Source organism: Gorilla gorilla, chromosome 19 (genome assembly GCF_029281585.2).
Source record: "Gorilla gorilla gorilla isolate KB3781 chromosome 19, NHGRI_mGorGor1-v2.1_pri, whole genome shotgun sequence".
Classification (NCBI taxonomy): domain Eukaryota; kingdom Metazoa; phylum Chordata; class Mammalia; order Primates; family Hominidae; genus Gorilla; species Gorilla gorilla.
This window is the reverse complement of record NC_073243.2, coordinates 70,582,603-70,599,489: the sequence shown is the minus strand read 5'-3', so window position 1 is coordinate 70,599,489 and position 16,887 is coordinate 70,582,603. Positions and strand designations below refer to the sequence as shown.

Genomic DNA, 16,887 nt, shown 5'->3' with positions numbered 1-16,887 from the left:
GCTGATCATATTTTGATATTTTCAGTATTAGTTTAAAAACTTATTTTTATATTATGTGCTTTTGATTAAGAAGGTCTTTTTCTTATAGCTCCATAAGAAATTGTAACTGCTGAAATAGTGACCAGAATTTGGGAATGTGGCCTTGTGGAAGGCCTTATTAGATGGGGGCATCTGAATTAGATTTAAAAAATATCTTTTAAGATAAAACCCTGCAGAAAATCCTATGGAGCACCTAAATATTAACACACACACACACACACACACACACACACACACACACACACCCCACACTATATTTCATCCACTTTCCCAATTTAGATATACCTTATCTCAGGTATCAGGTAGATGTGGTTCTGCCAACTATTTTAATAGTGACCCTGATATGGTTTGGCTGTGAATAAGTTACAATTCTCTTGTAACTCATCAGGTCAATAGTGACCCTGACATGGTTTGGCTGTGAATGAATTACAAATTCATCTTGCATTGTAACTTCCACAATTCCCACGTGTTGTGGGAGGAACCCGGTTGAGGTAATTTAATCATGGGGGCAGGTCTTTCCCATACTGTTCTCATGATAGTGAATAAGTCCCATGAGACCTGACGGTTTTAAAAATGGGAGTCTCCCTGCACAAGCTCTCTTCTTTTGTCTGCTGCCAGGTGAGACATGCCTTTCACCTTCCGCCATGATTGTGAGGCCTCCCCAGCCACATGGAACTGAGTCCGTTAAACCTCTTTTTCTGTATAGATTACCCAATCTGAGGTATGTCTTTATCAGCAGTGTGAAAACGGACTAATACAGACCCCAAGAACTGAGCTGATGACATTGGGATCTCCTGCAACTTGTATTGATTGGGGAGGAAATAATTTGGTGCTACCAAGGCTGTAATTTTCCCCCATTGTTGAACCATTAATTTGACCATATTGGCACCTTCTTCTGAAAGTTGTCTCAGAAGAATTGTCTGTTACTTCCTCCACAGTGAGAATTCTAGCCTGCATCTTATTCAGACTAAGCAGCCCACCTAATACCTTCTCACATATTATACATCATTGAAACTTTCTTTTCCCCTCTTTTTATATAAACCATTGGGTTTCTTTTTATATTCTCTGTGGTGCTTTAGTATAATGTGAATTTTGAATGAAGACCTACTTTATTATATGAATGACTGTGGGGATATAGGTTTTTAAACTTTTCAATTCTGACCTCTTAATTAAAAATTTCTTTCTGGAATGTGAATAATCATTTAAAAGCACACTGTTTTCCAGATGATAAGTTAACATTGAAAAAATATTAACTAAAAAGTGACTCCGAGGAAAATATATATGGATGTTTTCTCTAATATTTTTGCAACTTCTCTGTAAGTTTGACATAATTTAAAATTAAAAAGCAAAAGAAAAAAATCAAAAAGTAAGAGTTAAAATTAGACTTAATGTTAGTTTTTACTTTTTAATCTCCTCTGGGATTCAGAACTGAAGTCAAAACAATCAAGGCCACCCTAATGCGTAAATAAATGCAATGCCCACCTACATGGCATGGTTTCAGAGGTATTGGGAAACTTATGTAGATGACATCTGCTATTTGTGCCTGACTAGAGCACCTTCTAACATCTTGTAGTAGCAGAACTTAGGTTTTTCTTGTAAGCCCCCTCTTCCTCATTTGCAGTTCACTCATATGGATGGGGCTGGCAAAGGCCCAGCCAATCAGTCCATTCTATTCTCATACCCAGTGCTTGTTTGGGCAATTGCCTTTAGGCCCAAATCAGATCAGTGAAACTCATTATGTTTCTAGGTTGAAACTATTAGGAAAACGTTTGAGAAGTGCTGCTCTGGACAGTCCTAGGAGTTTCCATAGAGCCTCTCAGGAGAGCTAGGGAAAGGGGACACAAAGCCACTGGCCTTTCCCTATGACAGCCATCCTGTAATATATTGCTTTGTGATTTCATTTTTCTGTAAACACTCCTGTATAGTAAAAAAAAATTGAAAAACTGCTATTTTAAGCCACATTAAATACTTCATTGTAAATGAACTCATCATTTTGTGTGTGTGTGTGAGGGAGAGAATAAGTTTTGTTTGGGGTGGACAGGGGAAGGAAGAATTCTACTAAGGGAAAACTTGGAACCCAAACACAAAGCCCCCTACTCAATTTTATCACTTGCCTGTCTGTGTGGAGATGGCTGCTAGCAGGAGCTGCTGGTTCTTTTAGACCACACACACGTGGGGTTCTAGAATGATTCTAAATAACAGAGCTGGGAGGGTGGGTCTCTCAGAGCCCTATTTTTATAAAAATTAAGAAATCAACTAGGTTAATGTCTTGAGAGAATGAGAAGCCAGGAAGATAAATTTGACCAAGAAGAAAGCTCTGGTCCTCAAAGGGGAGTGGCAATTTTGAGAATAGTACAGTGGTTGTCACTGGAATTCATTTCTGTCTCCAGGCCATAGATGAGAGAGAGGGAGAGGGGGAGGGGGATAGGTAGTGGAAAAGAGGGAGGGAGAGAGAGAGAACCAGATCTAAAAATGATATGCCTGCAATCCCAGCACTTGGGAAAGGTGAGGCAGGAGGATCACTTGGGACCAGGAGTTCAAGACCAGCCTGGGCAACATAGTGAGACCCTGTCCCTACCAAAAATTTTTAAAAATTAGCTGGGAATGGTGGCGCATGCCTACGGTCCCAGCTACTAGGTTGGCTGAGGTGGGAGGATCACTTGAGCCCAGGAGCTTGAGGCTGCAGTAAGCTATGGTTGCACCACTGCACTGCACTGCACTCCAGCTTAAGGAACAGATGGAGACTCTTGTCTCAAAAAAAAAAAAATAAATAAATAAAAAGAAAGAAAGAAAGAAACTTCCACTCCTCTGATCTCGGGTAATTATTAGAATGTAAGAGCCCTATATCTGAGCCCCTCTGTTAGAATGTAACATAACGGGAGGAGAAGCGTTTCCTCACCTAGCTTTAGTTGGCCATAGGCCGGTCACCCCTTTAGTCCCAGAAGACTCCACCTTTGTAGGATGCCCAGCTGTGGATAAGCAGTGCTAACTGGGCAGATCGCTGGGTCTGGCAGAGACCAGAGACTGCAGTGGGCATCAAGATGAGAAAGAAGCACAGGCAGTAGCCAGAAGTAGTGGAGTTTAATATGAATCAAACAGGAAATAATGGCAAAAACGGAAATTGTTTTTGCAACTACCTAGTATCTTCTGGGCACTCAGAAAAGCATGGGGTAAGAGGTAGTCTTCCAAAAGGGTATGTGAGCAACGGTCTTCTGTGGCAGCAAGAATCTGTGGAATTTTAGTTAACAGTTTATGCAACCCCACATGTATCTAGGAGCGAATAAAAAATTTAATAGGGATTTTGGGAAAATTTAACGGGACATTTTGTTGAAGCTCAAAATGTAACCTCCTTCCCAACTCTTTTTCACTCTTTTTAGAATAGATAAGCCAAGTTCCCATGGTTGAATATTCTTCAACAAGATTGAGAGTTGACTTTAGAGCCTAAGAGACGGGTCTTTTACTCTTACAGAGAACACCATGCAGTGCATTTTCCCCTAAAGTCTCCTGACTTTCTCAGTATTTCTCCAAAGAATACAACAGGTAGGGATACTGCCTTATGGTTTTTTGAGCCCTCATTACCACCTATCAATATTTAGCATGTATGTGACCCTTATCAAGCAACTGTCCACAGTTTGATTGGGTCACAATCAGCCGCACTTTGATTTCATTGTTTCCAAACATGTTTTAATACCTGCTATGCGCTAGGAATACAAGAATATTTTACCTTCAATGCTTAAATCAAAGGCTAATATTCTTATAGTCCTAAGAGAAAAGGATTATTGGTTCTAAATTAAAATGTTCTGCCTTATCCCCATACAATGTAGAAACCAGTCTACAGGCACATTTTTTTTTTCTAAAGTGAAAGAACACAATTTAATAACAACTGGGTAGTTGTGTTGAGGCAAAAGATTTTCTCTTGTTTCTCAGTATAACCCCAGGAGGTCAAGCTTACATATTCCTGTGAAGAAGTAAGTGCGAATAGAGTATAAGGGTTCTACCAAGAGGTGCTTCGGGAGCTGCCAGCATTGGTGTTCTCAAACACCTTCCTCTCCCTGTCACTGTGGCACTAAGGCACACTTGTTAGAGTTTAATGTGGTTCACCTTTGCCTCACAGATCCAGATGTTTCCAGGAATAGTTCTATGCACAGGACTGAAGAGTGAATATGGTATCAATGCCCATCACATTTAGATTTACTTCTTGCTACTTAATTCCAGTGCAGCCATTATTATGGCTTATCTCTAAGAACATACATTGAACCACATGTCGAGAGCCAATGATGAAACCTCTTATTGTCCTACAGTATTTTTTTCCACCTGAAAAGAATTATCTCCTTCAATTCCAGATGATGTTTTTACCCCTTTGATGTAGGAAGCACCATTATTTTTACCTTATATGGAGGAGATACCTCTTTTATTTATGGGGTCAGCTTACCTGAGATGCAGAAGTCTACTTGTTAACATCTCAGTGGTGCTATCAGCCTCTCCTGTGGTGCAAAGGCAGTTTCTTCTGAAGTCTGGAGGTGAGGGGAGAAAGGAAAAGGGATAGAGCTCTGCTTTTTCTGTTTTAAAGCTACAGATAGGAAGTGGCCACCAGCTTGCACACAGTGCCCTGTACATTGTGGCAAAGTTTGTGTCAGGGAGAGAACAAGAGTCTACTCTTCATTGCCTGTGGTCATGACCAACCTATTTCCAATTATACTTATTTTAGAAGTTGTCCCTTTCTTCTCAGGCTTTCAGGAATAACTGTGCTCAAGCCATTTTATTATCTGGGGATATTACTTTGAAAATGTCATTGAGAATGAATGCTTTGCTTAGAGACAAAATAGTGCCACTTGTTAGCTCAAGTGAGAGACTACCAAAGTTGTACTTTGTCCATTTTCCTAGGAAACTTTTTAGAAATGTTTTATAGTGCTTAGCGGGGAAGCTGCCACAAAGTAGGCAAATGTTTGTTGGATGACAAAATAAATGAATAAGAGCTCTGATGAAGCTGTAGCAATATTATGTTAAAGACACACAGATATAGTTATGTGGATTATTATTTGTAGACATACACTACTTCTTGAATGCAGCAATCATTACAGCTTTATAAATAGAAATCCTCTAGTGTCATGAATCTTTGGGGGGATTTAGTAGAGTCTTTGGGGGGATTTATGTCCATGCTTAGCCCCAAAGATAATCTTGGACCATATTTATTTGCTTGACTATTTTTATAATAATATTACAATGCTTAAAGTTTGTTTTAAGCATGATTTAAACCCAGCAGGTAGGGTTTACTTGGTGAAATACAAAGGCAATTCCACTTCTGAAATAATGTCTCATGTATTAGGTACCATGCAGGCTCAATAAAAGTAGATAGATTTCCTTCACCCGAAGCTTTTAACAAAAAAAAAAAAAAAAGAAAAGAAATTGTGTTTTATATTAATATGCTATGTTACTATAATACTGCTACATTGATATGGGCCTTCTTCATAATATCAGAAGTGAAGTGTATTAGACATCAGATACCTAACTTTTATATAATTGAAGGACTCACAGCATTGACTTTATTGGTAGATAATATACATATATATTTTTATGGTGGAAACCCTAATATGATGATTCATATTGTTAAAAAAGAATTACAGTTTTTGATGCTCTGAGTCATGCCCTATTTAAGAGATCCATTTTTGAGCTTATAATGAAGCACTGATAAATATTAAAATAAAAAATAAAGATAATTGGTACCAGGACTTTATTAGGCATTTCACTGAATACAAATAAACTTTTTTACATTAAGAACACAATCTTATTTAAAAAATTCACATTTTCTATACAGACTGTAGCCATGGATTTTCTTTACACCACATTTATTAAAGTATCAATAACCAGATCCTAAAAAGAGAAGGCACAGATCTGTCTCTCTCTGGTGAATTTCTGGTGTCTAATGAAGGAAATGTCACCAGCTCTGCAAATTCCCATCCTCCAGAAATGAAGCAAATCAACACAAATGTGTGTAAGCAGGAGTCATGAGATGGACATGTTATATTAAAGGATTTGGATTTTCCTCTGCCACTTATAGGAATTTCAAGAGAGGAGGTAGCTACTGAAAATGTTTCAAAATTCCATCTGCATTCAGTCTCTGTCAAGGATTCACTGTTGGAAACAGGAGTATTTGAAAGCTAGAATTTAGGAATTCCAACATGGTTCTATTTTCTGCATTGTTTTAGAAACTAGCCTTTGATCTCACTGTTCGTATTTTAGGGCTTCTTGGGTTTTCAATTCCAAAAAAAAAATAGTATTTGTTGTTATAATTTGCTTTGACGAGTCTCTCTGTCAGGTGATAGCTGCATGTCAGGGTCAGATTCTATCCCCTACTTGCGCCTGCCTCCCCTGTCCCCCAGTGATGTTCTGAGGAGGTGTCACCAGGGCAGTGTCTATACCTCAGACTCTTTTATTCTTCCAGCAGTGAAGACAGTTCCTATGTCACCTTTCTACAATTCTGTAGATGACCAGTTTTAACCTGATAAAAATAATTTGTGGTAAGATGTGAATGGGGGAAATAATGAATCTGTTTGTTTTCTCTCTGAAAGAAAAAAGAAATTGAATTTAAAAGAGGTCCTGGTACTGAGTTAGGCGGTGTTGCCACTTTTCAGGAGCATTTCTAATATGTCGGTGTGTTTTCGGTTGTCTCAGTTACTGGGAAATGCTATATAAGGGATTAATGGGGAAACTTGGACCTCACAACAGGCTGGCAAAGGGAAGTGTTGAACATGGTGGCATTGATCCTATGAAGATATTTACTTGATTATCCCATCTGTATTTGAGTTCGTCCTTCAAAAAGCATTTGCAGGACCTAGAGCTGACCAATGTTTTCCTTCTTGAAGGACATTATGACTGCAGATATTCATAAGGTGTCTGAACACAAGGGTATGGAGGGAGGTAGATCTTGACCCTTATAGATAGCCCAGCTGAAAAAGATAGAAAGGCGGTGTGGACAGAATTGTGAGATTTAGGAAAAAATATATAGGACATACCCAGTTACATTTGAATTTCAGATAAACTTTTTTTAAAGTGAAAGTATGTCTGATAAAATATATGAGAAATATGCTAAAGAAATATTGTTTATCTGAAATTTAAATTTCACTGGATATCCTGTATTTTACCTGGCAACTCTAAATATTGAAAAGGAATAACTAAGGATGGAGAAAGAAAGGAAATAAGAAAGTTAATTAATATTCTGTACTCAGATCCCAAGCCCAAAGAAGGTCACAGAATTTTTGCTTCAAGCATGACCACATGTGTAGATCCTTGTCAGCCATGAGTTTTCTATTGCTAGACTAATTCTACACGTGGGGCAGACCAGAAAAGTGTGTGGGTTGCATACTTGTTTTCTCGAGAAGAGAACCGTGTTGGAACCACCTAGTATGGATGGGCCTTTAAAAGCTCTCCTAACACCAAGGCAGTTCATCTTACTTGAGAAGATTGAATTTTAAAAAGTAATGGTTTGGAGAAACAATTTTTCATGGAAAATTTATCATTAAAGAAAAATGGGTGCCATGTTGGGAAGGTCAACATTAAAGGTGTACTGGTTCTATTGTTGATGAAAACAAATTAGTCTGTATGAAGATGAAGTTAATATATGAATTGATGTTTGATTATTTCAAAAAGCAATGGGGTACGTCACAAGCTGGACAGTTTGCTTGTGGGAACTCAGATAGGTTCTAAAGCCCATTCCTCACAAAATTAAAAGACACCATTTTTAACAAAAACTTAATTTCTGTTTCAATTTTAAATCCAAATTGCAAAAACAACAAAAAAGTGTTAATAAATTAAGGCTGGTCACAATGTGCCCTTTTTCTTTAGGATAAGTTTGATTTTTGATAAGATATTATATACTTACACACACGTACCACATACAAGCACATACTTTTGACTCATACAAATATACGTTTAAAACTATTACCTACAAAATAGTATCACAATTGAAATAACAATTACACAATTTTCAGCAGATTCAATTGACATGTTTTACAAATTCTACAGAACACTTTATCATTATCATTGTGAAAACAAACAATTTAGAGCATTATTTAAAACTGTATGTAGCACAGGAGCCACCAATAAGTTATGGCAGATATAGCATTTACACCGTGGTGTCACTGAAATCTAGCTGAAAAGACTAAAGTGCTGTAAAATAAAATGCTCTTAAAAACCTTGTTTAGCATATCCTGAGGACACTGTGCATTATTTTCTATTAGCAATTCAAAGTGAGCACTCTGCCTATGGAACTCCTGTTTGGTTGAGTGACCAAAGATTAAAAGATTGTGTCGTTGGATCTGTAAAACTGTGAAACTAAAAAACTCATGGAAACATGCATTTCCTGAGACTTCCAACTTTCCAGTCTAGAATCCTAACAAGGAAGAACCTGAACAAATAACCCTGGCTAAAAACATGTCGGAACTTCAAAGAACTTAAAACAACTTTAAGTGAAGATGTGTGTATGTGTTTGTAATTTATATTCTAGTCCATCTTGGATTCTCTAATTTGAAGTGAAATTGAGAATTTAGATAGATTGTTCATGCCAGGCATTTTCTATTTCTGATGGCCTCACTTTTCATTGGTTTTCTAGTTACTTTTCCCCTCTTAAATATTTAAATATTTGAATTATGTTTATATCTACTAATGTAGGAGATATTGATTTTAAGAGTTGAAACAGCAATAGAATCAGATTGATTCGAGTGCAGTTTCAACTTGAATAATAAGTATATGTGTGTGAAATGTGCATTCTGTGTGTGTGTGTGTAATGTGTGTATGTGCACATACAGGTGTATACATGGCAAACATTTTATACTCTAATACATTCACTGTTAGGTGGCACTCCATGAAAAGTAAGTTTTCCCAGTATGGCTGAAAGTAAATATTGAGGTCATCATATAGAATATCCTAAGGCTTTTAAAAGATGCCTCCTCATTCTCTGCATTTACATGATTGTGTGGTAAATAGGGAGACATAAATGATAATGGCAGAAGAAAAATTTGCTATATTAGTCCTTGAAAATTACAGACAGGAAAGCAAACTTAAAAATGATCTCTTTGCATATTTTCTCTCATTCCACCCACTCCTTTGATTTCCTGCTGTAGATTGGGTAAAAGTTAGATTGTATTTGTTTGGTTGTTTTGTTTTGTTTTGTTTTTTTGCCTCACAGGACTTGTGAAATAGTCTTAAGAAACAAGTAAAACAAAAAGTGCACCAAGGTGTATCTACCACCATCTTGGTGCCCATGTGTAGCCCTTGTGCTACAAGCTCTCTGAAAAGACAATGCCCAGCTGAGACAAATGTGCATAGGCTGAGGATAAGCTTCAATTGCATATCACCATTTTTTACTTTTGGAAGGCCCGCAGCCTGCTTCCCCAGTGTGCTCCAGGGCAGAACTAATGGATAGAAGACAGTCAAAGACACCTTCTCTCCATTCCCCTTTCCAAGGACTCCCTTTTAGTAAACTCCCCCTCTAGCTGGAGGACCCATGGTTCCCTTCTACCTCTTCCCTCCTTTATAAATTAAGGCAAGTCCATTTACTGTAAGTGCCTGCTACATAGGCACTGTATGTCCACATGGAAACCATAGCATTGGCTTGAAAGTGCCTTTTGTCTAACAAGGTTTCTGGGTGCATATCATTAGCAGCAGTACAAAGCTTTCCCTAGTTAAAAAACTGCACAATTATTCAAAAGCTTCATCATGTTTGTCTTTTTCCAGAACCCAGTTGACAAATAGGACAAAGTTAATTCTAAGCAAACACTATGAGAAAGTATCTAGGTTCAAGAAAATACAACATAGTTACCTCTATATTTTATTCATGATATGATGAAAAATCTGTTTTCCATTATATTTATAAAATTAAATTCGTGTGTCATTGCAAATATTCTTGGCTAAGATCCTCCTGAAGGATGAATGAATAGTCAGTTAGAGAGAAAGTCTGCCCAAAAACCAAATTTACGGGACATACATTTCAATAATCCTAATCATTTTAAAAGGATTCATATACATTTTCACATAAAGAGCAGGTGTAAAAGACAGAAAGATAATAAAACTACAAGGGAAGGGAAAATGGAAAGAAGAAATATATTTTAAAAATAATTAAGTCCTACACTAGAATTCTTTTACAAAAATACTTTAATGTGATCATCTACTCTACTTTCAAAGGTTTTATTACTCTTTTTCACACAATATTAAGCGTTTCAGTCTTAAAATTAAATTTTTTAATATTATCAATGTCTTCATTTGAAAAGAAGAATTGTACTGTGTCCATATCTGTGTGTGTTTGTGTATGTTTGAATTTGTATGCTATCACAGGAATGGGCATATGTTTGTATATTGTATACGGCAAGATGTATACACACAACCCAAATGTATACACACATTTTTGTGTGTACATGTATGCTATTTGGTATACCACAGGTACATACACACTCCTCATAAATATTCTCTTCAGTATAAACAATTTCTTTTCCTCCCTTTAATTGCTAATAAGTACTATTTTCTGATCATGAGTATTTATAATCTTGAAATCAACTCTTGATTATTTATGGTCTTGACATATATGGTTTTGAATTGAAGTCCCTTATCTAAGTCTAAGAGATTAAGCCATATGTGCTACATTTAATTTCACTAAAAGCTGAGGGCATGCTTTTATTTCTCTATGACCCTACTTTGCATGGACTGCATTATCCTAGGAAACTATTGGGGTGTGATTATTTCTAAACATGAAAATAAAATAATTCATAATTGTAAGAATTTCATCAAATTTTATAATTTTATAAACACCTCACAATATTCCTGTGAAGTACATAGGCAAGGATTATTGTGCTCTAAGTTTTTTTTTATTTTTTTTTATTTTTTAGAGTTGTCAAATATCACAACGACACGAAGGAGGAAGTAACGCTCAAGCTGTGTCATTGTTCTTCCCTGTAGACCCGGACTATTAAACGTTAGGTTGCAGAAACTTTGTGTGAAACTTTTGCCTCTGCCTTAATCTCATCCCTCGGATAGGATGAAACTCAGAAGTGAGGAGTCAGAGCCAATTTTAAACAAGTCCATTCAGACCTCATAAATTTCAAGTTTCCTAAAGATATTTCAGAGATCCCTGTGACTTCATGGACATAATTTCAAACACATTGCTCTAACTGCTTCTACCAGCCTTCCTCTTTCTTTCCTTCAAGTCAAAAACTTGCAGTTTCTTGAAAAATCTTCCTTAAAATCTGGAATTTAGAATTAAATATTTGAAAATCCCAAATTGGCAGGAAAGCTTGCAGTCTTTTTTTTCTTCCTTCCTCTCTTCCTCCCTCCCTCCCTCTCTTCCTTCCTTCCTTCCTCCCTTCCTTCCTTCTTTCCTTCCCTCCCTTCTTCCCTCCCTTCCTCCCTCCCTCCCTTCCTTTCTTCCTTTCCTTCCTTCCTTCCTTCTTTCCTTCTTTCCTTCCTTCCTTCCTTCCTTCCTTCTGTCTTTTTCTTTCATCAAGAGCATCATTAAGAGGGCTTTTTAAAGAGTTCTTTTCAGAGTTTTCAATTTTAACACACTTGTACCTTACCATTTACTGGGTACTTGCAGGGCAATATTATTTAAGAGATTGCCAAATTAAAATGCCATACATCTCTTTCACCCCTCAACCATTTTTCCCTCTGAAGTTGGCATTCACAGCTCTCCAAAAACATTTTTCTCCTATATTTATAGCTGCCTTAATTAGAAATACTGTGAAACACTATTATTTTCATATAACAAAAATCACTGATTATGACCTTCAATATTACTGATGCATGGAAACTGATTTGATGCAGATTTTCTATGACCAAAAGTTAGCTATGATTGCCCAACTGCGGATGACTATAGAGTATTATAGCAAGTCCCACAAAACAAGTAAGTTTTAAGACAACAATGTAATACACAAAATGTTGGGCATTCAATTGTTTTGATTCCCATACAGCATCTGATTTAAAAAAGTGAGCAAGAGAGGGAGCAGAAAGGTTACAGGGTATAGACAGCATAGGAGCCATAGGCTGGAAATAGAGAACCTAATCAAGTAAACACTCATGAATTCTATGTTACAAAGACTAATTTTGAAAAACAAAGTTACTGGTCTTTTTTTTCTTTTATTCTTAACACTAGAAGTAGATTTTGCTCATCAAATGGGAAATGAAATATTTATAGTAATGAAGAGTATGATTGTAATCACTGAAGAAACAGTTTTTCCCCTTTTCCCACCCACTACCAGCCCTATTCCATTCAGAGACTCAGTGGAATAGGAAGATCAGAGTGTTTACAGATAATATGCCCTAATACAATGAGCTTTCTCCATCTTATTCACGGAAACTCCAAGTAGTGCTATCAAGTGTTGGCTTCTCCTTCATCAAAGACATAGTTGAGCTTTATGACAGTGCTGATAAAGTCACCAAGTTCTACAAAATCGGCAGTGACAATATTGATGCCACTCTCTCCTGGCTTCTGCGTGCGGACCCACTGCATCATGGCAGGAAGAGCTCTGAGAAAGGAAACAAAAAGAAAAGTCACAGATGGCAAGATACTATTTTTCAAGCTCTACAATTCTCAGTCTTCCCTTTAGTTTCTAGCTTATTAAAATAAATGTTTCACGTATAGGTACAGGAAGGGGAAAAGGCCAAATGGACTCTGGGGATTTCTTAACCTTTGAAGAAACTCTGCAGGAGAAATATTCACTATATTGATCCGTATTGGAGTTCTCATCTCGGCAGATCCCAGATACTGTGATAGTTTATAATGACGCTTCCCTACTAAGAAAACAACATTTTTGCATTTGTATTCTGATTTAATATGATGTCATCACAAACCCTACAAAACTACGGATTGGGGAGGTCAGAGATGAATACATGCACTTAGCAAACATTTATTATGAACCCACTATTATGAGGAAATGTGCTAAGACATTGTAAATAGACATAATAGTAAAATCCCCTGCCTTCAAAAAGTACACAGTTTGGTGGTGGGTAGGCAGACAAGGAAGAAATTGTAGCACAATATAATCAGGGCTCATTCCTTCAAACACATTTACTGGGTGCCTATTAAGTTCCAGTCATCAGTGTAGGCACCTGGAGGATTCAAGTGAACAAAACAGATAAAAATATCTTTCCCTGTGGAGCTTACATTCTCATAAGGAGAAACAGACAATAAACAATAGTCATAAAAATGTATAGTTTGATAGGAGGGAATAAGTGCTATAAAAATGGAGCAAAGAAAAGAAGATTAGGAATCTGCAGGTAGGGAGGAGAGATGCAGATTGCATTTTAAAATAGGGTGGCTTAATAGGCCTCAGTGATAAAGGGACATTTGTGCAAAGGTTTGAAGGAGACAAGGGAGTTAGTCATGTGGCTATCTAGGGAAAGCATCCCAGCTATTGCCATGGCACTAATGGGGTAGCATGCTTAAGCTTAGAGAAAAGAGAGTAGTAAAAAAATGAGGATAATGAGGAAAAGGGGGCAGATTCTGTAGGGCACATTAGGCCATTATAAAAGTTTTGATGTTCACTCTGAGTAAAATAGGGGGCTTTTGAAGTATCTTGAGCAGAGGAGTGGTGTGATTTGACTTTCACTATAAGAGCTCATTCATCACCATGAGATCATAGTGGAGAGTCACTTAGCATAGCCTGGAAAATCAAGGAAAATCTTCTGAAAACCTTTCAGAAGAATGCTCGCTAAAATAAATATTGAAGGATTAGGAAGATTTAGCTGGATAAAGGTGAGAATGATAGATGGAGGATGATGCAATGCACTTTCAGGCAGAGGAAATACCATTTTTTCATTTGCTGACAGAATCATGGTGTGTGCTTAGGAGCAATGGATCCAGGCAGACAGATACAGGTGATGTTAATGATGATGTCTAGCATCTTCTGACAGCATATTGGAATGAGAACTACTATAACTTGGTCAGGGCAGGAAGGGAAGTTTCCATGACAAAAGGATAAATGAACAGTCCAGAGACATGATAGTGTATTAATAAAGAAAGTTTGAGGGAAATACATGTGAACATTAAATTCCTGGATGAAATGGAGAGGGAGAGGGAGAGAAAAGGGAAGAAGGGGAGGAGAGTTTAAAAACCTAGAAGAAGTTGTATAAAAAAGGTAAGGTAGTTTTGAAAGATGTTAAAGACAAAAAAAAAAAACCCAGACAATAGAGGGCCTTGAGAAATATATAACAACTGAATTGGGAGGCTGAGCAAGATGGTGGAACAGAAGGCTCCGCATACCCCTGCAAGGTCATCGTCCTTCCTGCAAGGATACCAAGTTAACAACTATCTACATAGCAAAAAACACCTTTATAAGAACTAAAAATCGGATGAGTACCTTTAGTACCTGGATTTAACTTTATATCGCTGAAAATGCCACAGAAGAAATAGAAAAAGCAGTCCTGAATCACTGACACCCTCCCTCTCAACCTCCACCAGAAACGGCCTGTTGTGGAGAGCATCTCTGGGCTCTGGGCAAGGGAGAATACAATAATTGTGAGGCATTAAACTCAGTGCTGTCCTGCTAGAGCAGAAATGAAAACCAGACCTAACTCAGCGGACGCCCAGTCACACAGGGAATATTTAAACCAGGCCTAGCCAGAGAGGGAATCACAGATCCCAGCAGTGAGAACTTGAGTGCCTGCAAATCTCACCACAGAGGGCTACAGTGTTCTGTGTCTCCAAGTAAATTTGAAAGGCAGTCTAGGTCATAAGAACTGCAACTCTTAGGCAACTCCATACTGAGACATCAGCTTAGGTAACCAAGGGAGTGCTGGCATCACCTCTCCCCTAAACCAAGGCTGCACAGCTTGTGGTTTCAAAAGAGACCCCCTTCTTCCACTTGGGAGAAGAGGGGGAAGAATGGTGAGGACTTTGTCTTGCCTCTTGGATACCAGCTCAGCCACAGCAGGATAGGGCACCAGTCAGAGTCATGAGGTCCCCGTTCCAGGCCCTAGCTCCCAGATGACATTTCTAGACACACCCTGGGCCAGAAGGGAACCTGCTGCCTTGAAGAAAAGGATGTAGACCTACCAGCATTCATCACCTGCTAACTGAAGAGCCCTTGGCCCCAAATAACCAGCAGAGATATCCAGGTACTACATCTTGGGTCTTGGGTGAACCTCTGAGACTTGCTTGCAAGTAAGACTCAGCATATTACTAGCTATGGTGGCTGTGGGACAAAACTTCTTCTTGTTGAGAAAAGCAGAGAGAAAAGTAAAGGGGACTTTGTCTTGCACCTTAGGTACCAACACTGCCATGGTTGGTAGAGCACCAAGCAGACTCTTAGAGTCCCCGATTCCAGGACTTCACTGTTGGATGGCATTTCTGGACCTGCCCAGGGTCAGAGGGAGCCCACTGTCCTGAAGGGTGAGTCCCAGGCTAGGCAGCATCCACCAGAAGCAGACTTAAGAGATCTTGGACCTTAAGGGAACATCAGTGGTTGTCTGGAAGTACTCATCATGGCTAGGGTGGTGGTGGCTATAGGGTGAGGCTCCTGTACCTTTGGAAAGGACAGGGAAGACTGGTAAGGACTGTGTCTTGTGTTTTTAGTGCCAGTTCAGCTGCAATGTAATTGGATACCAGATAAATTTCTAAGGTTTTTGGCTCTACTCCCTGACTCCAGATGGCACTTCTGGACCCACCCAGGGCTTGGGGGACCTTGCCATCCTGAAAGGAAGGATACAGACGTGGCTGGCTTTGCCACCTGCTGATTGTTCAGCCCCAGGGCCTTGAGAAACCATACACAATAGCCAGGGACTGGTTACAGCAGGCCCTGTGTGAGACCCAGTACTTTGCTGGCTTCAGGTGTGACCCAGCACAGTCATAGTAGTGGTGGCCACAGAGGTGCTTGTGTCATTCCATCTGCAGGTTTAGGTGGTTCAAAATGGAGTGGGAGACTCTGTAGGTTTGGAAGAAAGTAAGGAAAGAGAACAAATCTCTGCCTGGTAACTTAGAGAATTCTCCCATATCTGGACCAAGGCCATCAAGGTGGTACCTCTACAAGTCATCTGGAATCACAGCATTACTGGTCTTGGGGTGCCCCCTAAAGCAGATACAGTTTAGATCACAATACCCAAGTCTTTTCAAATTTCCAGAAGGCCTCCCTGAGAAGGATGGCTACAAATAAGCTCAGACAGCAAAGACTAGAATAAATGCCTAACTCTTCTATGTCCAGACATTGAAGAATATCTAACTAGCATCAACACCATCTGGGGAAAGGTGATCTCACCATATGAACTAAATAAGGCACCAGGGACCAATCCTGGAGAAACAGAGATATGTGACCTTTCAGACAAAGAACACAAAGTAGCTGTGTTAAGGAAACTCAAATAGGTTCAAGACAACACAGAGAAGGAATTCAGAATTCTATCAGATAAATTCAATGAAGATATTAAAATAATTAAAAAGAGTCAAGCAGAAATTTTCTGGAGCTGAAAAATGCAAGTGGTATACTAAAGAATGCATCAGAGTCATTTAATAGCAGAATGGATCAAGCAGAAGAAACAGTGACCTTGAAGACAGGATATTTTAAAATATACAGAGGAGACAAAAGAAAAAAGAATAAAAAACAATGAAGCATGCCTACAGGATGCAGAAAATAGGCTGAAAAGACAAATCTAAGAGTTATTGGCCTTAAATAAGTAGAAAAGAAAGACATAAGGGTAGAATGTTTATTCAAAGAAATAATAACAGAGAACTTCCCAAACTTAGAGAAAGACATTAATATCCAAACACAAGAAGGCCAGGAGAGCATGACATGACATATTTAAGGTGCAGAAGGAAAAAAAACTTTTACCTTAGAGTGGGATATCTGGCAAAAATATCCTTCAAACATGAAGGAG

At 38.4% G+C, this 16,887-nt stretch overlaps 1 protein-coding gene across 1 annotated transcript in view; it reads right to left on the bottom strand.

Annotated features, from left to right (window-relative positions):
• Positions 1–5,755: 5,755 nt before the first annotated feature.
• PLCXD3 (phosphatidylinositol specific phospholipase C X domain containing 3) overlaps positions 5,756–16,887 on the bottom strand; it is a 212,157-nt gene continuing 201,025 nt past the window's right edge. Inside the window, exon 3 of the mRNA XM_004058906.5 lies at positions 5,756–12,548. Within this exon, the coding sequence (XP_004058954.1) occupies positions 12,395–12,548 (154 nt within the window). The 3' untranslated portion in view covers positions 5,756–12,394. The remainder of the gene's footprint in view (positions 12,549–16,887) is intronic.